The following is a 22,642-nucleotide window of genomic DNA, read 5'->3' on the forward strand; positions in this document are numbered from 1 at the left end:
TGTCAGTGGCAATATATAAAGCTGACACTTCGCTGTAAACTTGATGGCAGGTCTGTTTAGCTTCTTTTTCACTTTGATTGACTTTCTAATGTTTCTCTAGTATTGTGTCCACCCTATATAAATGTCTTTACGTCCTAGCTATTAAACATTGAAGACATTCTAATAAGCATTCACAGCACAACGCTTTGACACAGCATTCTGCTCAGTTTCTATATCACGAAGAGAAACATTTACATTCCTGACACAAACCTAACGTCATCTTCCGATTCAGAGAAATCCCCTCCAGGCCCTTTCAGACCGCTATACCACCCTTCCACATGAGATGCAGCTTCATGTCTGAAAACAACATTAATTGTTCTATTTGCTTCACTTCTCTGAGCTGTGCTAGTAAAGGAGGGGAAGTAGGTTTGGGTCAGTAAGTCCTGAAACATCACGTAACAGCTTACAGTAGCTAAGGAGCCCAATTTCATCCAACATTGCAGAATCAACAAAATAACAACTCAAGCTAAAGTTGGGCTCCGGGACCTTGGGGACAGGAAACAAAAGTGCACACTAATCATCCCAGTTCTGTAAAATCAGATAGCAGACTCATCTAACATGATAATGTCGTTAGAGTTACAAGACTATATTCACTTTATGATATTCATCAAGAAGACTTCAGACTCCTGCATGAGTTAGTAATGTACATGTTGTCACTTTATTAATCTTGGATGTTGTGGGGAGGCTTGGAGTTAAATGTAGGTGTTTAAGTGGTCTTTAAACATGCATACAAGGGTTTGCAACTTAAATTAGTATTCAGAATTTCCTGTATTGAAGACCCTGTGAAGTTGGTTGCAGACTGTTCGGCCTTCTGTCTGATATGCACAGCACGTCCGACTCTACATGTTGAATAACTAGAAAACTAGAAAAATATAAAACTTCAGCTTTAATTTTGCACATCATAGTTGTGTTCCTCCACTATGAACCCTACACAGATAGGCCAAAGGAATGTTTAGGTTTACTCTATGTTATCCATATTAGCTTGATCACATTTTCACAAAACTCATTGCTTATTTTGGAATTGTATTAAATTATAAATGTTGCTTGTTTTACCAAAGAGTAAATTACCACTAAATCCACTTTTTAAATGTGGCATTAATAAAGTAATTGTGCATTTAGTTTGATATCATGTTAATTCTGGTCCTAATTTATTATTATTATTGCTATATAATAATAATAATAATAATAATAATAATAATAATAATAATAATAATAATAATAATAATAGAAAAATAATAAGAAAAGTGCTATATAAATTAAATGTATTATTATTTATTTTATTATTATTATTATTATTATTATTAATAATACTAATAATAAATTATGACCAGTATTAACATAATGCACAATCACTTTATGCATACCACATTTAAAAAATGGATTTAGTGGTAATTATTATTAGCATTATTAATAATAATTAACAATAACAATAACACTAATAATAATACATTCAATTTAAATAGCACTTTTCTAAATACTCAAATACACTTCCACCTCACACCCTCCAAGTACACGGCAACATCTCATTCTCTGCAGTGCACTACGGTTCTGTGAATTCTCGGTAAGGTCCAGCTTTATTATCTCGGCATTAACAGCAAGAGGGATGCAGCAGTAACAATATAGGGGATGTGCTTCATGATACAACAAGGTTTGAAGGGGTTTAGTATTCTTGAAAAGCATCAGTTCGACTGCTTGTCATAGCCTCCCCTGGCTGCATTAGGCTTCCTTCCTAACCTCTCTCCAAGAACTAATTTGCATACCTTTGTACATTTGTACTCCTGATGCAATGAGCCATACAGGGATAAGGACATAGTGTATGCTTTCAGACAGTCTCACTCTCTAAAGCAGTCGTTGTGTCAAGCTTGGTTCTACACAAATAGGGGAAGTAAGGAATTTTGTGAAGAAAAGAGCCAATCCATCTTATTTTCTCACCTCTGCACACCTGATCAATTCCACAATTACATGAATCCCACCATGAGAGGGGGGGCCTGTTTAAAAGTGGGTGAGATGCACCATTTCCTTAATCAGCCAGTATACTCTAATATCTCTATCTGGCAATGCTTACTATTCCAGGTTTGTTTGTGTTTTAGATGATGTTCTGTTATATTATCTCAATAAATCAGGACATATTTTTAAGTTCAGTCATTGTTTGTTGGCTTCATGTGTTTCTTGAGTTAAACATTAGGTTTCTGTGATCTAACTAACCCAAACTCACCTTGAAGACACAATGCTATCTCTGATGTCATCAATGACGTCACAGGTTGTACCAAGCACAGGGGGATTTTCTTCAGTCTCATATGTTATTTTCATTAGTATTTCATTTGTAATGCATATAGAGTTTCTTGGGAAGTTGCAAATAAATAATTAAAGTTGTGTTTGTACTGCAGATGTTGACTGATACACATGACATTTAGCTGTTTATCTGGTTTAGGTGATTACATATTATTCTTCCTAAACTGATGTGTTTTATGTTTCCAGTTTCTTTAGAAAAAGAATGAGTGGAAGTGAAATGTTAAGTCTGATCCGTCCAACTGTGTGTGTACGCAGTAGATGTGACTATGTCTTGGTGTGTGTGTTTCTGAGCACTTTTTATTTTACTGACACTGAGCGAGTATACACAATGTGGTTTAGCTGTGTGTGTGTGTGTGTGTGTGTGTGTGTGTGTGTGTGTGTGTGTGTGTGTGTGTGTGTGTGTGTGTGTGTGTGTGGATTTGAATTGCCATAAACAACACACAATCTGTTGGTCCTTGTCAAGACTCGGAGCTCGCTGCTTGCCAAAGTGTTTTGCATATTTTTTCAAAGGGCCCTAATCAAAAGAATCCAGAGAGCGGAGGGAAGTGGCGCACACTTTCTGTCAGCAAACAACTTTGCTTTTTTATAACATTCTCTCACGCCATATTTTACACGTATTGTCTATGATACACTGTTAACATTAAACACAAGGGGTTATATAACGTACACCAATTCTGGACTCATAGTCATTTGCTGCACATTTTTAAAGAACGTGTTTTATAAAAATGTAAAGTAAAGTATGTATTAAGCAGTTAAATATTGACTATCATGGTTGCTTTTCCAAACCACATGATTGCAATACTCTTTATTCTAGGTTTTTCAAAGCCAGTGAAAACAGATTTATTAAAAGTAGTTGGACCCATACGGAGCAACCACAGGATATCACCGACTTCTCTCGCACCAACAAGTCCTCCAATCGATACAATGAACTAGGTCATTTATCCCTGCCATCTGAAAGAATGGCATATAAACATTTTCTGATCTGGTGTCCCTTTCGGTAGGACACCATCATTTGTTAGTGCCTTCCAAAACAAACATGGCTGTTACATATTGATTCATGTAAGTGTCGGCATTATCAATTTTAAAATAGCTGAACATTTAAATAGTTGAATTTTGCCTGTATGTCCACGTTTTAAACTCTGAGCCTTAGTAGCCTGATGTCAAATAAATGTGGAATAATTAGGACTTAAGTTTATGTTGTGTTTCAAAGGAATCCATCAGTCAGATGGTGCCTATTTTTCTATCAATTATCAAGTAATACAACAATAGAAATATAATTTATAAATTGGTCAGGTTCAAATGGTTAAATCATTTCACGTGAATTCAGCAGCTCAGGTGCATTTTTTTTATTTGCAGTTGAAATTATAAAGCATTCTGAATTTTCTAAAGCTCCATCCATACCAACTGATTACCGTATTTTCCGCACTATAAGGCGCACTTAAAAGCCTTTAATTTTCTCAAAAAGCGACAGTGCGCTTTATAATCCGGAGCGCTTTATATATGGATTAATTCTGGTTGTGGTTACTGATCTCGAAGCGATTTTGTGTGGTACACGGCGCTCTGTCAAAATGTTTTAGTACGATTTTGGTAAACTACAAAGCCACACCGCTTGCAGCATTACAGCTACCGTAGTCCGCGTCGCGGAGTAATACATACTGTGCTTCACCATAATATTACAGTGTGTGTGTATAAGGACCCCAAAATGGCACCTGTCAAGAGACACGCTTACGACGCGGACTTCAAACTCAAGGCTATCAGTCACGCAGTAGAACATGGGAATAGAGAGAATTCAACATTAATGAATCAATGGTACGGAAGTGGAGGAAGCAAGAAGATGACCTGCGCCAAGTAAAGAAGACCATTTGGCGGTATCAGACTGTTTTTTTTACGTGTTACAACTGAACAAGGTTGGGAGTTATTGTGAATACGCTCCTTAACGTTTAAACAATGTTGAGAGTTATTGTGAACACGTTTAATAAAGTTTGACTGACTGACTTATCTGACTGTTTTGTTTCGCTTAATGCGCCTTATAGTCCGGTGCGCTTTATATATGAAAAAAGATCGAAAATAGACCATTCATTGACAGTGTGCCTTATAATCCAGTGCGCTCTATAGTGCGGAAAATACGGTAATTTAAATAAAAATAATGACATTGATGTCTATAACATCAGCCTTTATACATTATCCAGGAGACTCCTGTGTTTCTATCTTGAGTTACATTGAGGATGCTTTTAAAATAAATTTTGGGATGGGATCACACCAGCCGCGACGCCAAACTGGGCCAGGGCCATAAATTGGGGGGGGGGGGTCATCTTCAGACTCAGCCTTGATTTGGATCTCAACTACAGCATCTTGCACATGACGACGCACAGACTCTTAAACTGAAAACAATAGCAGCGTCGCTGCCGTATCTGTACTAACTTTGAAATGGGAAAAATACAAGCGTCCCACCTCAGTTAATTGATATGAAAAGAGACTGACTTGGATTAAGCGTGAATTCATACTTAATAATCATTCTATTATGCAGTATGCTGCTATTTTCCTGTGAATGTATCCATGTGATCGTAAACATCAAGCAGCCATGTGCTTGAAGAAGTTAGAAATGTTCCATTTCCTCTCCCCCCTCCCCCCTCCCGTACCCTGCCCCTCTGCTCTCTCAGGTATCAAGCACATCATCTCAATAAGCCTTATGTGTGTGATTTAATCACTGTGCTGGAAGTGTTCCCCCCATTTGTCTCATGGCTAATGCAAAACAATTCAGGCTTGTATAGCCTTGGAACATGGAGCTTATTGCCACGGACATGTAAAGGGCTACTGTCTCTCTGCAAGCCATCTCCGCATTATACACACACAAGGTGAAAAACCAGCAATCCCTTCCATAAGATTTGATTTTATTAGCTAACAAGCCAGACACAGCAGCGGTGTGTGTTTGCTTATTAAATTATTCAGTGTTATTGTAGCGACAGTCCATTGGGAACGTCCCTATTCGGGAGACGAGTGTCACGCCTCAATGCTTCAGAGACTAGCTCGTGCAGACATTTACATAATTATCCACCATTAGGCTTGTATTTATAATTAGTCAATAATTACCCAAAGAGTAGGTATTTTGTCTTTATTTTCTCTGGGTTTGAATAGTGATTGTGATACGTGCACACATCATCCGTGTGTGCTGCACTTAATCAACTAAGACTGATGATAATCAAAATACTCCATTCATCATCTCAGCAGTGTGTTCTAAACGCCTCAGACAGGACGTGTGGAGAGAATATATTCCCTCAGTGAGGACAAACGCCTTCTGCATCCACCTAGACGGATTAATACTCAAACCATAAGAAGGACTACATGTTACAGAAAGAGGCAGCCAGTGGATGTCATGATACAAGCTGCTGTTGAGTGAGCATGATATGCATTTAGCTTTGTAATACATTGTATTTTAGTTGTTGGTCCTTATTGACTAGTGCATGTACATTATGTTCCGACACAGCGGGGCTCTAACGAAGCGGCATCATGTATGAAAACAGTTTCCTGCTTTAGTTGATATTTGGCAACATTTATAGTGATAGTCCACTATGATCCCTGAAGCTAACAATAAAACACTGCATGAAGGTGCTACTAGCATACATGTAGTACTGTAAGGTTGATGTTATTTGCTTGGTTACTGTACTCTGTACTTATTAAGCACTTGTACTTCATAACGTCTTGTTTATAGTTAGTTTTAGAATTTTATACCATTACCATTGCATAACCTATTCTGATTGGCTGGAAAGTGTGGATTAACTTTATCTATGACAAAGATGTTTGTTTGCAGTTCAAAATGAATGCAGCAGTATGAAACTGTAGGTAAGAAGAGCCACGACTTGGGTAAATATCTCGGAGCTGCCACCGACGACAAAGTAATTATAAAATAGCTTCCAGATTAGAACAATTTAAACATTTTTTTAATTGTGTTTGGTATGTGCGTACAGAGGAAAGATGCAGCAGCCTGCAGTTCTGAGGGGCAGTTACAGGAGGAAGGAGAGAGGAAACGTGACCAAAACCACAGCGACAATAAAGAGGTGAGAAGGAGTCACAGGTAAGAGTGTGGAAGAGGAAGGAAGACAGGTAAGTAAGAGAGGGAGGGGGAGAGAGAGAGCGCGATGGAACATAATCTCCCCTGGAGAGACCATTTTAATAATATTGCAGCGCTACTCTCTGCAGCAATCAGTAAACCTTTCTTTCTTTTCTGCTTTCAAAACTTCGATCAAACTCCATTGTATTGAGGTGGAAACAGAAATATCAAAACCTGAACAAGATGGCTAGATACCATCAGAGGTAAAAATATATTTATTTGAAAGTTATGTGAACTAACCTTTAACCTCTTAAGAGGTGGGGGAATTTACCCGAAAATACCTAGATTTTTGGTTCTCTTGACAGCATTCTCTTCACTTTTCACAACCATAAGTAGCATAAGTGCAGATTTAACCTGTGAGTCTTCTGCTCACAACATGCTCAAGAGGTATGCTCTAAAGTGAGATTTTACACCTCGAGCTTTTTGATCCAAGGTGTTTGGCCTCCAAGCATTTTAGTTTAGGTGTGATATGGATGAATATCAACCAGCTGAGATGGATATGGAATAGTAACCAGTCTGCCAAAAACATTTAGTCAATTAATTTTTTTGCATTAAACGTGTGATAATCTGTATTGAAAAGGAAGGTTGTTACTTAGTTACAGCATTTAGTTTTCAAACACCGTTATCATTGTGTAGAAGTTTGGAGCATTACATTTGCAATTTTGCAAAAATAATTAAACATATTCTCAAAACTGACACAAAAACTGCAATCAGCACAGGTATTATCCTGTGAACATATACCAACCCGGCCCATACTGCAAAATGAATTTAGAATAACAATGTCTGACCTGAGGCTGTAAATTATGGCTGCAGAGGGACCTCAGCATAGTTAGGATGATTAACAAGCACATATGCTGCTTCTTACACCAACTGTTTCCTTCATCTGTGTGGTGAAAAGATAAAAAGACTCTGCAACTATCACCACAGCACTTTTCTAATGAATTCATGTGAGTATGTTTCAGTTCAGATGAAACACACACAAACATATTTATCACGGCCGGGTCTTTGTTTTGTGTGAAAAGTACCTGCGAATGTATGTGTGCCTATTGCACAGTTGGATAAGAAATGAGGTGGGAAAAAAGTTAAATCTCAACGCTGTCCGAGTGCCATCGATAGATCTCAAAAGAGGAAAAAAAACGACATACAAACAGCGGTGAGAAATGTAATATTTGGAGCAACAAGATCTAAAGCAGGGAAGTTTTCAAACGTGGCCGGATTAACACAACTTCCTTGACACGCATCAGATATTCTATATGATCCTACACTAAGGGGATTACCAATTAGAGTCTTGGCAGGGGTAGGACTCTCACTGCTACATGGTTCCAGGCTATTTCACTGGCAAAGAGGTACAGCAGTATTTGATCATGGTGACACAGTGGCTCAGTAGTTAGCACTGTCGCCTCATAGCACAAGTACCTGGGTTTGAACACAACCCAGCCGGGGACCGCTCTGTATGGAGTTGAGAGTCCAAAGACATGCAAGTTAGTTGAAGTCAAAATTGCCCTTAGGTGTGAATGTGTTAGTCTATCTGTCCGTGTCAGTGAGAGGTTGGTGACCAATCCAGACACAGGTTCCAGTTCCTCATGACACTGAACATGATGAGTGGGTACAGAAAACAATAACATACTTATTTGATTGTATGAAACTAGTCAAAGTATAAAATAACTATGTAATATAGCTACAGATTACTCTTCAAGGCTAACTGGGTGAGGTGGCAAACAGCCTCTGGCCGCCAGACTCTCCGATTGTCCCAAAGGCTGCCGGTTCACTGTGTGTCAATAAATTTTGTGTACCTACATTTATTACAAATTTGCACCAATTAAGTACAATATCACAACAGGCAAATTCTGAATTATTACCTAATCTTGAGGCTTTGTCTCAAAATCTATAAGGAACAGATTTGGAGTTCATATTGTGCTCACAGGGAACACATGACAAAGAAATATTGTATTTATAAAATTACCACAAACTCATTTACACAGACAGTCAAGTAGTTGAGTATCAGTATTATTCCGGTACAGGAAAACTGGCTGGTTTCTAGCTCTGCAAAACGTTAGACAAAATACGCTATGATTTAATGATGGTAATCTGAACCTTTACACATTCCTCTGACAATTTTGCACATTTCTGCACAATACTGCCACTTTAATTCGGATTTAGGCTACATATTTCATATATAGTTTGTCATATTCTTATTTAATTTTTCCTTTTTGTATATTTATGTTTCTTGTTTTTTTATATATAATTTTTATACAGTATAATATTTATTTCTATAATATTTTTTGTAATTTCTTTGTAATTCTTTTTTCAATATTTGCTCTTATTTCTCTATTTTTATTTCTCTTACTGTGTTTATGTATGCACCATTATACACCAAAGCTAATTCCTTGGGTGATACAGGGCAGGGAAACACGTCCCGTCAACGACTGTAGTTGGTTTAATGATATCCAGCTGTAACTAACCTTGAAGAAGGTCATGGTGGCGCCGTCCTCGATCACCCCATATTCTATCTTCGTCTGCTTGGCCAGGTCGTCAGCAGAGTCGATGGGCGACTCCATCCTCTCCACTGTGAGGAAGGCCGCCAGGTTTGCCGTGTAGGAAGAGATGATGATGAGCGTGAAAAACCACCAGATTCCTCCTACAATTCTGGTGGAGAGGGCTTTCGGCATGAGCTCAGATCCTGAACGAGAGGAGCAGAGGAGGTTGGTGAGGTCTGGTACAGCGTCAGGCTGGGGAGGTGGCAGCAACCAGGCCAGGCCAGGCCAGACCAGACCAGACCAGGCTGCCTGGATCACACACTCACATACACACAAAGTGGGCAGAGTGGGCAGCCTCATGGTTGGATCTGGTGATTGGTATTTAGTCTACCAAGTATTCCTGTGTGCTGTGGACTGGCTGATTGTCTGTCTTTACTGTACTGCCTCTCCATTATGTTATGGCTTAGTAGTAATTAATCAAACCAGACAAATCATGTTATCAGTACTACTGGTGCCGTGACAATATACTACGGCATTACAGGGTTATTACAACTACAATGATCACTTTCAGATTCTGGTCCCTCAAAGATCAGCAGCCCAACCCTGTCCAGCTAACTGCTAAAGCTAACTCTACATAAGCATCTGCGCAGATTTACTTCACCCCCTGGGAGTGAGTCCAGTGATTGTGACAATTTCTATAAAGTTACTTTGACAATTTTTTTTATCTCTCACACTAAATCTTCAGTTAATTTGACTGTTTTACATTCAAGTTTTATTCACAATGTATGCAGAGCATTAAGGAGCATATGTGCGTGGGTAGAGCGGGAGGGAGGGAGTTAGGGAGGTTTGTTGTCCAAGGGAAAGGATGTGGACCTGGGTTATATCAGCACTATTCTCCTCAAGCGGCTTAAGCTATTGAAAGCTGGGATTTCGCACATTTACTCAGAGGGAAAGCTGATAAAGAGTCAGACAGATAGGAGGTTAAGAACTCTGTGCTCCACTCCCTTTGTGAGAGACTCACTTTCATCAAACTTTCTTTCTTTCTCGCAGTCCCCTGAGTGAGCTGTCTAGTAGAGGGAGCATGCAGCGAAAGACATGACAGCCGACTGCAGCTGGAGTCCACTGCTATTGTTACTGCAATAGTGAGGGGAGGACAGGATGGAGGGGGGGGCATGCCTTCCAGGGTTCCTCCATTACTGTTTAACCCAGGAGTACATCAGGGTTTAGGGACATTAACTTACCTGTTAAGTTATAACAACTAAATGTACATAATATACTGACTTACTGACTACAATTAACAGTGGTTGGTTTAATTAACATTAATATAATTGTGTCTTTTCACAAGTAGCTGAATGTGTTTATTGTCAGCATGTCTACATGTTAACAAAATGCAGCGATGGCACTACACCTACTCTTTTGTAGCACCAAGATGCCACTTTAAATATGGGGTGTTAAATTAACAAAATATTATATATATAATATTTGCATGCAGTTTAGGCCTAGAACACGCACATTATGTGAACCAACTTGTGTTGTTGTACAACATTATGTACTCTGCAGTGTGCCTTTTACAGTTTTTACCACTCTGTGTGTGTATTACTCAACATCCAACATGTATATGTGTGTGCATTTGGAAACAAATAGGAGCTGATGAGATGAGACACGGCTTCACCTCCCAGATCAGCAGCATAGACCATTAGACATTAGTGCGGCTGTTTATTACTTTAAACTTACAAGAGTGTGAACATTGCATACATTTTTTATGAAATAAATACTGACTTTACACTACTATTAGTTTCTAAAGCACTAAATGGTTTGGAGCCAAAATACATCTCTGATCTGCTGTTATGTCATGAACCACACGTACAGTTTCAGCATGTACACACCTTTCATTGTTATGCATTTAGTAGACGGATCATATCTCTACTAATGCATCTATTTTTTTTAATACATTAATTGAAGGTTATTTAAAGGTTAAGAAGTAATTGTGTGATATAAACAAAGAGAACCCCTGGAAGGCTAATCTCACAGAGCTCCCTTTAAGATCCCCTTGGCTACTAGCAACAAAACAATGACTTTATTGTCTATGTTATCAATTAAAACATAAGTTAGACAGCGGTACAGTCTTCTAAAAACACATTGAACCTCTCATTAGCCACCAGCCATCCACACTGTCATACATGGCTCAACCACAGTATCGAAGTCACCCGGCACCCACTTTGCCCATTCATAAAATCACAACCAAGAACAGAAATCAAGGGAGCAGGCATGAACACAAACACATATTCATCAGTTCTGTGAGCAGTGGATTTTGCTTGTTCTGTGTTGGACCCATGGCTCTCTATCAGAAGCAGGTTTGTTTGAAACATGTTACCAGCTCCGGGCTTCTTTTCCTCTTTCACCTCAGAAACCAGAACAATAAAGAGGGGCAACCCACTCGGAGAAACGAGTCGACCCAAACAGAGCCTGGTTGGGGCTGACTGTCATGTACCCAAGGTAACGTCATGACCAAACAGCACATCCCACAGTTTTCTGGGGGGCGGGGCAAGCCGCCGGGCAGGGGAGCCTCTCTACAGTGCAGTCCAGCACGGTTCAGTCTAATCCCACAGCCTTCTGGCCCTCAGCCACATCTTCTCAACTGTTCAACGCTACACATCTGTTCAGCTGGGTTCAAACAAACAACACTACTCTATTTAGCTACGGACTATTTCGAGTTGCTAAAATGCATGACATTTACAAAAATCCTAAACGGATCCTTGTTAGTTAAATCTTCTTGGTGTTTTTCGTTGGGGTGAGGTTACAGTCAAACCAGTAATCATATTTTGTTTTCAAATAATTAGAATACTATTTGCATCCTAGGACTCAAAAAATTAAACTCTGTGAAAAATGTTAGTCGCTAATTTGGGATATTAGTAAGCATGCAGTATAAGTAAGCATGCAACCAGCCAACAAGGGATACATTATCAGCTACTAATACCTAGAAAAGATTGTCTGTGGACTTAAAGGGTCACGTCATCCAAAAAACACATTTTCCCACATAGCTTTAGTGGTATTTAGTCATGCAGATAGTTTTGCTTTTATTTTTCCAAGTTTTGAAATATCTGTCTCTGAGATTTCACCGTCCACCTAATGCAATGGTGGAGGCAGGTACCTGGAACACTGTTGCCACTGATTATTTTAGTAGATATTTTAACAAATAATTTCATGCAGTAAGAAATAGAATATCTAGTTGAATATGTTCAGATTAATTATTTTAAAGGTGAAAAGAAATCTGTGCAGTTAATTAAAAAATATTTGTAGTGTCTAAATGTGAACATTAACAATTTATTTGGGGTTGCCTTTCACAATAAGATATTCAATTGATAATAAGATTCAAATGATTGCAGCCATTACTTGGTTTCATATATTCTTTCAACACTGTGTGCACTACAAAGGAAAGCCCTTCATCCTCCATTCTATTAGGGTGTATACAGAAATGTCAGAGACAGCTATTCAAAACCCGGACATATAAAACCCAAACCAAATCTGCATGGCTGGATGTGAAATAACCCTTAAAAGCAGCTTTGACTATAGCATCTAGTTTGTTGTGTGTTCCATTGCACTGTTCAGATGCAAGGACACATACAGACATCCAGTATATAGACTACCATGCTTTCCAGGCCCTACAAACATGTTGTATTGTCAATTGCTTTGGAATAAATACTCATTTAAAAATGCAACATATATCCCATTCTGACATGCATTGTAAAGGATATACGCAGCAGTATAATTAGAGTAATAAATTACTTTTTTTTTTTTTACTTTTTTTCTCAGTCTAAAGATGGCAACGAGTTGAGAAGATATGGCATGGTTTGGCAGAAGAGAACCAACCCTAACAGGCAGGGTAAATTGCTGAGTTCACATTCTCATTCAATCTCACCCATTTGATCCATCTCATGTATTCTGGGTGGGTACACTTACCTGTTCAGACGGCTGTGAATAGGTGGGGGGAGGGAGGGGAGGAGTTAGAAAATGGGTAGCATGCAGGTGCACCATCCTCATTCATTGATCACATCACTCAAGCTCCACTCGGTCCATCCTGCTGGACTCTACCAGTAAAGCATCTAGCATCATGCACAGAGGCCCCCATGCATGGCCATGGGCCTGGTCCAAGAGCAAGTTTGACCCCCAGCAAAAAAGTGGGACTTGTGCTAGAAAAAGGGGGACAGGCAGAGGCGTCTACCTTGCTGCATGAGAGCTCCAACTCCAAACCAGAAACTATTTAGCAGGGTGAAATTGTTTTCCACTACATCCGAGTCGGGGTTGCAAGGGTGGGGGTTATACCACTCGTAGGGACTAAACCTGTGACAATTAACAGAGAACACACACATATGTTTACTGCAGTTGCATAAAGACACGAGAGTAAACAACACAAGATACCAAGAGTTGTCATCCTACCTGGAGAGACAGGAGAGAGAAAACAAATGTTACTTAGTCATGTCCAGAGAGGAAACACTGCAAATCATGCCTGAGGACACTTCACGAATGAAAAAGCATTGCTGTGTACTCATGTACATACCTGAGATAGCTATGCTGTTAACTGGATTAGTAAATTAAGAGTTATTTACATGAATAATTGTAAAATCATTATTAGGATGTATTTACTGAGCAATGTATTAGTCAAAATAAAGCCTAAAAATGACTGCTCATCTGAATCTCTCTTGTGTGTTTTAAATTGTAATAACTTGGGGATTTGGCTTGCTTTAACACCACTCATATTCCAAAGGTGGCTCCTCATGTGGGAGTCGTCATATCAAAGGCAGTTCCCTCAGTAATTTAATCGATGGGGTCTGAAAATAACTCCATTGTCAGCCGAGAAAAGAACTAATAATCCTTATAATCTTAGAGGCGCATTAATATTCAGCAGATCAAGCGGTTCATTCCCATCATGCCCACGCCAGCCCCGCCGCTCCCCCTTACTCGACACACTCCTCAAGCAGAAAGATTTCTCATTTATTCATATCAAATAAAAGTGACATTGCATTAGTAAAGGTTGATTGGTCTACAATTAAACATTCTGACCTGATTTGGTTTGTGCTGGGGTAGAGGGAGAACCGGGGCCCTATCTTGACTCAATCTGTTAAACAGACACAAAGGGTTTGACTAATCAAATTGCAATGCGTAATGTAGACTTGCTGCACTGGAAGTCAAAAACGATAACCTCGAGTGGATGTAACATCTGCACGGAGGATAATGCAGATAAAACTGCTACACCACCACATGTTAAGGTTTTGATCCATTGTCCTCTGCTTATAATACAGTAGTACTTGGTTAAATACTGTAATACACGCCTCTATATGAAGACGTAGGGCTGTATCGATGAAATGACAGCATCATAACTGTATCCTCTCATTGACTAATGGGCTTTGCCATTATAATGTGGTTAGCAGTGGTGTCTCTTTTCACCCCTACAACACCCGGGAGGATATTGTGTAGTGTAGCTCAAGGACCTCTGCGCGTCCCCCTTATTCTTGCTTTAAGACAATCCTTGGCCTTAAATCAATCCGTCCGCTCACTCAATTTGCCCCAGATTTGCTTGCTTGTCAATTTGCAATGCCAAATTGAGTTCATCTGAACTGCGACCTTGCCAGTGGCATATGTGACCTAATCCCTTGAGCAGAGATCTCTGAGTGTGTTTCCTCCAATCATGTCATGAAAAGCCAATTACCGCTCGCCATTAACATGGATGAGCGAAGTTGTCAGCGTCGTGCTAGATCATGGGAGTGGCTGGCTGGACTGCTGCTGCTGGTTGGGTCAGAGAATGCTAAACCACCGCCGTTTATAGGAGACAACATAGCTTAACCTGTCTCTCACTGTAGCACTGCTTGGCCCCGCTTGCTGTCATTTTGATCCAATTACAATGCCCTTACATTATCTCAGATCATCTGTGCTGCAGAGGGAGAAACTTTGAGCAAGGTCAGTGCAGAGATAAGCACGGAGAAAAAAATCAAAAAAGCGGGGAATTCTTCAGCAGCGCAGAAACAATGTGAGGCTTTTATCTTTCTACGGGGTCACGGTCACCCAGCAGAAACCTCCAGCGATGATAGACACGATAACGCCAATGTCATGGGAGGGAGAGAACGGTGATACGATGATAGACTGTAAATATCTACACATGAACTACTGTCTAATGTTAGAAATGATGCAGTGTGCAAATAAGGACCAGGTTAGTATGCCTTATATTTCTGCTGACTGTTGAAGTGTTGAGATTTTTTCCACACTTTTATTGTAATGATCTTTGAACAGGTCACACCAAAAGAGCTCAGTTAGACTGCTGCTGCTATTTATAAAATTACAGTGGTGCATATTTTACAACAATGTGGAATTGGTTTATTATATTTGGGATTTTTGCTTAAATTTAAATAAAAAGAAAGAGAATGTAGCTGCAAAGACATTCTCAGGTTTCTGTATCGGCTCTCAGTTACTACTGCTTGTGAATCACATGTTATGACCCTTCTCTGCCTCTGAAGTAATTGGGTAGCAGATTACATCCACATCCAAGTTACAAAAATCTTTGCTAGCACTCGCATGCTATCCTATCTCGGGTTTATTTATTTTTAAAATGGTGTTTTGCCGTTTTAATTTGTGTTTCAATATTTCATGATACATTTCTTTGCTTCCTGTCTCTGCACTTCCTTTTGTGTTTCGAATATCCTGCACACAATAAATGTGCCTTCCCTTGCTTTGCCTCGTTTGGTAGATGTTCAACCATAATGACAAGTGCAAGATAAATCATTTTGTGTACATTGGCTTAACACTGGCAACATTCTTCAACCAATATGTAGTTCTGATTAGTCAACTCTGGTATGTTACTGTACAAGGTAACATACTTCAGATCCCTACATGACGCAGATTTCTTTTAAATGTCCAATGTAATTATAACTGTTAACCTTCCGTTTACTTTTTAAGACTCAATACCCCAGTTGTCTTTTTTGTCTCAAGATTTAGAGAAAATTAAAAGGATAAGCATATATCCAGAACATCCTGCTTAGAGGTCTGCGTGGGATTCAGAGGAGAATTTGAACCACATGATGAGGATCTGCCTTTAATATGAGCACTTAACCAACGAGGACGGACAGATTACACTTTGATGTGAGTAAAGAGAGAACTAAATATCAATATCACAAGTCACAATTATTTAGAGAAAGACAAAGAATATTGTGCACCAACTTTAACTGTTCCGCTTTAGCAGAGGTGTGATGTCCTATACAGGCTTTTTTTTTGTTTCATCACCTGCGCCAGAAGCAGCAACAGTGCTATTGATGTCATTAGAGGGAACATAAAAGCAATAACAACGGGTGACATTAACATCAGTAACTGGAGATATCAGGGCAGGTGGCAGTAGAACAGAGTAATCATGTGTGCACCCATGTGGAATAGACCTATCCATGGCAAAGAGAAGCTGCTCTAGCTCTGTGTACGTCAGTCCTGGTGTTCGGTCTCTGTCAGTCTCTCACTCGTACAAACAGTCAGTCACACGGTAAAGCACAAAAACACAAGCATACATAGATAAAATGTGTAATGTGTACACACACATAAACAGTATATAAATGCACAGTGGAAATAAACCTGGTGGTATTAGGTATTGCCTGTCAATTGTTTGTGCTAGACAGTTTGGTCTCACAAAGTTTCGTGAAATTGGAGTGACTTCTTAACATACAAATGATGCATGTGAACAGAAGTTAAAGATATACATTTCCACACCATGAAAGGATTAAGTGGAGGTCATGCGACAGTTAATACTTTTTAATAGGAGTATAGAATAAGCAGAGATGGTCCCAAGAAAAATGATAGCATATGTATTTTTGCAAATGCCTATTGTATGTTTACATTTGAGTGAGTAACAACATCTCATGTCCATCTGAATTAAGACTTGTTCTGTCTAGAGCAAAGGCTAAAGTAGCGTGACATAGTTCAGGCCTGTCAGATCAGAAAACAATCTAATGGGTCATTTTTGATGGCAATGATCAATCATTTAGTTTCAGAGATTTGTAGGAAATAAAATATTTCATGTTATGAAATGAAATGTCTATACTTGAATTTACTTGTTTCAGACACTGGTCCTACAAATGTAGGACCAGTGCAGTGCAATGCTCTGGACTTAAAATGCAAATGTAGAAAGTTTGTTATCCTGTTATCTTTTGCAAGCCTTTTTTCTTCTTCTTTGATTGGTACAGTGTGACTTTTTTTGGTTTTCTTTTCCTATTGACAGAATACTGAACCACGATCAACATTTTCACATTTAGCTGATCCCATGATGATTTTATAAAATGATTGGTTCACTCTCTTGCCCCTTGTTGTGTGTACCAATGCAGATAGTTTTGTTTTTTCCTGCAGAGGTTTTGAGATATCCGTCTCTTATCACTTTTTTCTATTTTAAACATGGAGTGTTTCATCTGTAGAGGGTAGCTTCAGTGAAAAGGTTTGACAGCTAGGTCTGTGGATTATCTAGAACAACAGGGACACTCTTCATGGTAAGACATGTGCCTGTTGAATTTCTGTGGTGAGCAATTTAAACTAAAATCCATTCACCTCCACTGTGTTGGAGCGAAGGAACCAGCCAGGGAAGAAAGTGAGAAGATATTTGACATGTAAATTAATATGATCTACTGTTTAGGCAGTTCAACTGCAGAGGCTCTTTTCACCTGATGGAACTAATGCCTGACACTAATTTATATGCATGTATGTTCTGGTCACATCTGTCATGGTGGAGGAACGTAATCTCCACATGTTCTGTTCACAATATAAAATCTGCCTTTTAGACTTCATAGTTCATGAAAGTTAGTGAGACTGTTATGTGCTCCACTCTACAGCAAACACATGCAGCTGTAGCCCAGCATGCATGTGTGTATACAGGAAAAAAGAAGGAATAAAGTGAGGGGGGAATTTATACACTTACCGAAACACTTACTTATTATGATATTAAATACAGATAGGTGCATATTCTGAGCCAACTTAGATGACAGTGTGATCATATTGCCAGTAACATCGGAAAACACATGTGCGTTAACGGTAAAACTGTCGGGTCACAGCTGCAAGAGAGCCGATGTCTCCCAAAAGTTTTAGAGTTAACATGAACTTTATTTTCTCTGTTTTTCTTCACCATGCTTCAATGGCAGTCCTGAGCATAGAGCTACTGGATCAAATGAACAAACCTTGAAAAAACATTGCACTGGGTTTCATCGACTGAAAGGATTCGTCTGAGCCAAGACACTGAAAGAAAGGACAACCTGGACAAATAATATGCTGTATCGTTTCACCAGCCAAAGGATTTTTGATGTCACCAAACTAAACTGTAGAGTAGATAAACACAAAAGCAAATGACGTAATACAGAGCTGCTTGTGTTTGCTATAGATACAACACCTACCAGTCTATGCAAGATGTTCTAGCAGTATGGTTAGGGTTAGGTCACATTAAATCTCAGGAACACCAGCAGAGCAAAGATGATGAAAACATCTCTGATTATTTATAGGATGTTTTCATCTAAAGCACATTATGATATAATATGCATTTGTATCATTGCTTTCTACTATAAATCAGTACAGCGCTCTACCCCATACTACATTTAACCTCCACAGAACCACTGTATCCATAGCCCTTATGTACGATCACTTTCCATCACCAACACCATAAGTGCAACTCCAAATGAGTTCTAGAACCTTCTTCACAAATGTTCTTTACCAACATATTTGCAACAATGGGTTTGAACTTTGTAGCATTCCCTCCTTGGGTTCAGTTTCTTTGAACAAGTGTGATTAACTGCAGTGAGAAACCTGAAATTGCAGGTCATAGAACCACTTTTAATAGATTGATGAGAAAGTAATCCAAGGCAACTATAGGAAATAACCCTAAATGTAAAGTTGTATGTGGAAAAACACATGTTAGCACCTAACTGTTCTTTATGCTTTGAAGTCTAGGCATAGATATTTATAAGGTTAGTCATGACAGAGAGTACAGATAAGGTTGTCATCCTAAGAAAAGGTTACAAGGAAAACAATCAGGTTTGACTCTGCTTTTCCAATGAAATGCCTCATCGGGTGAGACAGCTCACAACTCTAATGAACCAGCTGTGTTTAAATCTATCTTTTCATTTTTTATTTTGTTTCATAGTTGTGCTTGAAGCAAGGTGAAGGAAAACGAAAAGACAGCATGAACTCTGAGACACTGGGGATAGTGAGGGAAAGGTGGGAGAGGGGGCAGCAGTGTTCACACGAGACACGTCCCACACACACACTTACGCACACATATCCATATGTGACATACTGTATACACACAACACTCAAACGGCTGATAGGCCTACAACTTCTCTGTCTAAGGTCTGTGTTCGTGTGTGTATGCATCTCCTGTGGTTTTATTTACTGATTTCAAGAAGTAGCAGGCCAGGAGTAACCTTGCAGCTGTGCCAAGTGCCAGATTAATACTTGATAAATGTATAATGGTGGAAATAGGCAAATATTAAAGTGATCCTTCATGATTAAACTGCATTAAACACATTACACAACAATGGCGTTAAGGCTGAGGTTTGATAAATGACCGTTGATTAGAGTCAGCACCGAGTGGTAGGCGTTTACTATGAGTGTGCTCAGGACGCAGATCCTGTCGTAAATCCAATGGGCGAGGCTGAGCGATGGCAGCTAAGCATGTTTCTGACTGTGTGTGAGGCTGTGATCACTGGAAGTGACATGTTACCTGGCTATGACAAACAGCACACAACTGACACCCAAGTAAGCCAGCAGAATATACATCCAGATATCGGGCGAGAGGGGGTTGAGGAAGGAGAAGACCCCAGGGTTGGTCCCGTTGGGCTTGCGGTACAGTATACTTATACCCAGCGTCATGAAGGGTTTGGAGAAGTCGATAACCTTCTCACGAACGTATGTGATGGCGAGGGGAGCCACTGCCAGATCAGCTCTCTGTCAACAGCAAACATAAAAAGGAAAGAGAGATAGGCTATAAGTCACAGGCACAAGAAGCATTTAGAGGCAATCAAATTAAGAAAACAGGGTCTTTACACACTACAGAGTCTGTCCCAAGGCACTTAGCAAGAAATTTAAAGCCCTCTTTCTCTTTCCACCCATCAAGTATACTCCCACTACTAAACTCACCCTTTTCCCCCCTGGAGCTTAAATCAAAGCATTCATATATTTTCTTTACCTACTTTCTCCTTTTGCTGGGATGGCTGCAAGCTGTAGCCTATCATAGCACGGTACTTTATATAGGACAGGTCACCAGTGCTTTAGAGGACAAACACAACGACGTACATAATGTATAACCAAACTATTGACTATTAGCACATAGTCTGGGTGACAATATTCTTTATTATGTGTAAGAGCAAATTACTTTGACTGTAAAAGGCGAAACATGATTATTGCTTATGAATTGCATCAAACTCCTGGGCCCATTGATTTCTATTTAAGCCTAAACGCTGGCGGCAACACTGTCAATATGTTACATCCTGTAAAGATACACCACCTTTCCAAAAAACAGAAATTGTAAGTGTGCAATTGGCAACCATGCGACACTACTAACACAGCCAATGTGTTTTTCTCTTTACTGCACAGGGAGCTTCTAGTGATATTGTGACAACTTCAGCAAAACACCTAAAGAAATTACAGATATTTTAGCAAGAGATTGTATCCAAGAAGAAGCATTGATTTTAAGGACATACCTCTCCTCTCTTATTGTTAAACGGGCAAGGGTATCTATTTTAATATCTGTACTACTACAACTGCTTACTGTTTCAAACCAAATTTTTAAAATCTTTCAAGGATAAGATTGAATTATTGAGATTAATCAATAAAATCAATACACATTTATTGATATAGCCCAATATCACAAATGACACATTTTTGGGCTTCACAGACTGTACTGCATACTGCAATTGTGCAGGTCTGGGGACACCTATAATCCTTTTCCACTGCAAGAACTTAACAACCCATTCCCCAGGTTTCCAATGACATGAACTGTTAAGAACCTTGTGCGGCTTTGGTATGAAGTTTTTTTCTTGCAGTTTGGTATAAGTGGTTATGTGTCAGGCAACAATGTAAGAAGTGGTGCTCTTATTGATATTGATTCTTTGAAATTGACATAAACATGACATACAATTGTATAGGCCAAGGCAGGACTCTGCCAGTCGGCTCAAAATTAAATCCTGTGCCTCTCATCGCTTTGTAGTTATTTGGTTGAATTTCTAACAACTGAATATGCTCCCTATGAATGGCTTCATCTCCCCAAATACTAATGAGGGACTTTTTTTATTTGTATGGTTCTTCTTTGTTTTGGTTGTTTTTTCTTTTATCAAGCATTGTTTTTCTGATATCTAAAGATGCAGTTGTAAAATGGTGGTCCTGCACTCATATTTTGGAATGCCATTGTTATTGTTGAAAACATAACTAGTTTGCAAAACAAGCAAAAAGAAGAAGTAAGTTCTGTTTTTGCGCGGCGTCTAGAGCATTTACAGCCCCTGGCTACCCAGAGGCGGAGACTACAAATCCAAGCTGAAATAACCAGTAGTTTTTCTTTGCATCCAACTACATCACTGTCACATCAAATGATGGCACTGGATGCAGGGAGAACAACAGATTTCTTGGTCAATATAACGCTCACTGAGGAATGTATTGCTTCAAACACACTCAACTCAACACTCATTTGTGGCAAAATTTCCCCTTGAGCTTCCTTACAGTTGAAAAAGGTTTTCTTACTTGCTCTGTACACATGCAACTGTTTGCACCACAAACTGAGCTTTAACATGACATTTCTATAGAGCTATTTATAATATGGCATAATCCCTTCTCTGGCAAGCACAGAAGTCGTGTATATATGTGAGACGTGTGCTTCAGAGATTTAGAGAAGGAATGCATAGAGCCTGCCCAGGAAAGTCATGTTACCATATCTGGGGCGAAAACCATGCTGTTCTGTTGACAGTTAATAAATCTTAGCTTGCATTGTGACTATAAATGCTGAACATTCACAGCAAGGTCAAGTGGTTCATTTCTCAAAGATATATCCTTTTTGTCTTATGAAGGTTGCCATATATCACACAGGATGAATAGACCAAGCTTCTTGCTCATAGTTGTGATGCACAAACAGTCTTGCAGATATCAGGCATCTCTGAATGTACTGCTCTATCACAACCCTACACAATGTAAATTACACTTTAAGCAAAAGAGAGACCAAATATAATGTTGCTTAATTGCTTTGACAGGATGTTTCCAACTTGTTCAGCTCAAAATCCATCATGTCATTCCTCAACGGAACTTCTCCTCTGTGAGTCAACACTCCCCAGTCTTCTGAGGGTCTGTCTGCTGCAATCAGCATCTGTCTATGTCAAGCCCGGACCCTGTCCAAGAAGTGGGGCAAACCCACACTGAAGATCATCTCGCAGGGGATTGGGCCTTTCACCCTTGAAAAGACCGAGACAATCTGTCACGGCGGCCAATGACTGCCCTGATCAAAAGCAGAAGCAGTTAGAGGAGACTTGACCCCTCCTGGGTCACATATTGGCCATGCAGTGTCTGCTATTTTTCTCCCCATGCAGTTTATCCTATCTGAGGCTTTGTCGGGTGTAATGATCTACACTGCGAGCAGATTGTGTGTATTTGTGTGTGTGTTTTAATAAGCTCTGTAGGGGAAACACGTCCGGACAGAATCTATGCTCTCCTCGCTTCACTGTACTCTCAAATAGTG

At 39.4% G+C, this 22,642-nt stretch overlaps 1 protein-coding gene across 2 annotated transcripts in view; it reads right to left on the reverse strand.

Annotated features, from left to right (window-relative positions):
• grik2 (glutamate receptor, ionotropic, kainate 2) overlaps positions 1-22,642 on the reverse strand; it is a 204,499-nt gene that overhangs the window by 31,553 nt on the left and 150,304 nt on the right. For both annotated transcript variants that reach the window (XM_029451364.1, XM_029451365.1), the window contains exons 12-14: positions 19,646-19,869; positions 13,139-13,257; positions 8,902-9,119 (exon numbers count right to left, since the gene is read on the reverse strand). In XM_029451364.1, coding sequence (XP_029307224.1) covers positions 8,902-9,119; positions 13,139-13,257; positions 19,646-19,869 — 561 coding nt within the window. The remainder of the gene's footprint in view (positions 1-8,901; positions 9,120-13,138; positions 13,258-19,645; positions 19,870-22,642) is intronic.

Source organism: Cottoperca gobio, chromosome 16 (assembly GCF_900634415.1).
Source record: "Cottoperca gobio chromosome 16, fCotGob3.1, whole genome shotgun sequence".
NCBI classification, from domain to species: Eukaryota; Metazoa; Chordata; class Actinopteri; order Perciformes; family Bovichtidae; genus Cottoperca; species Cottoperca gobio.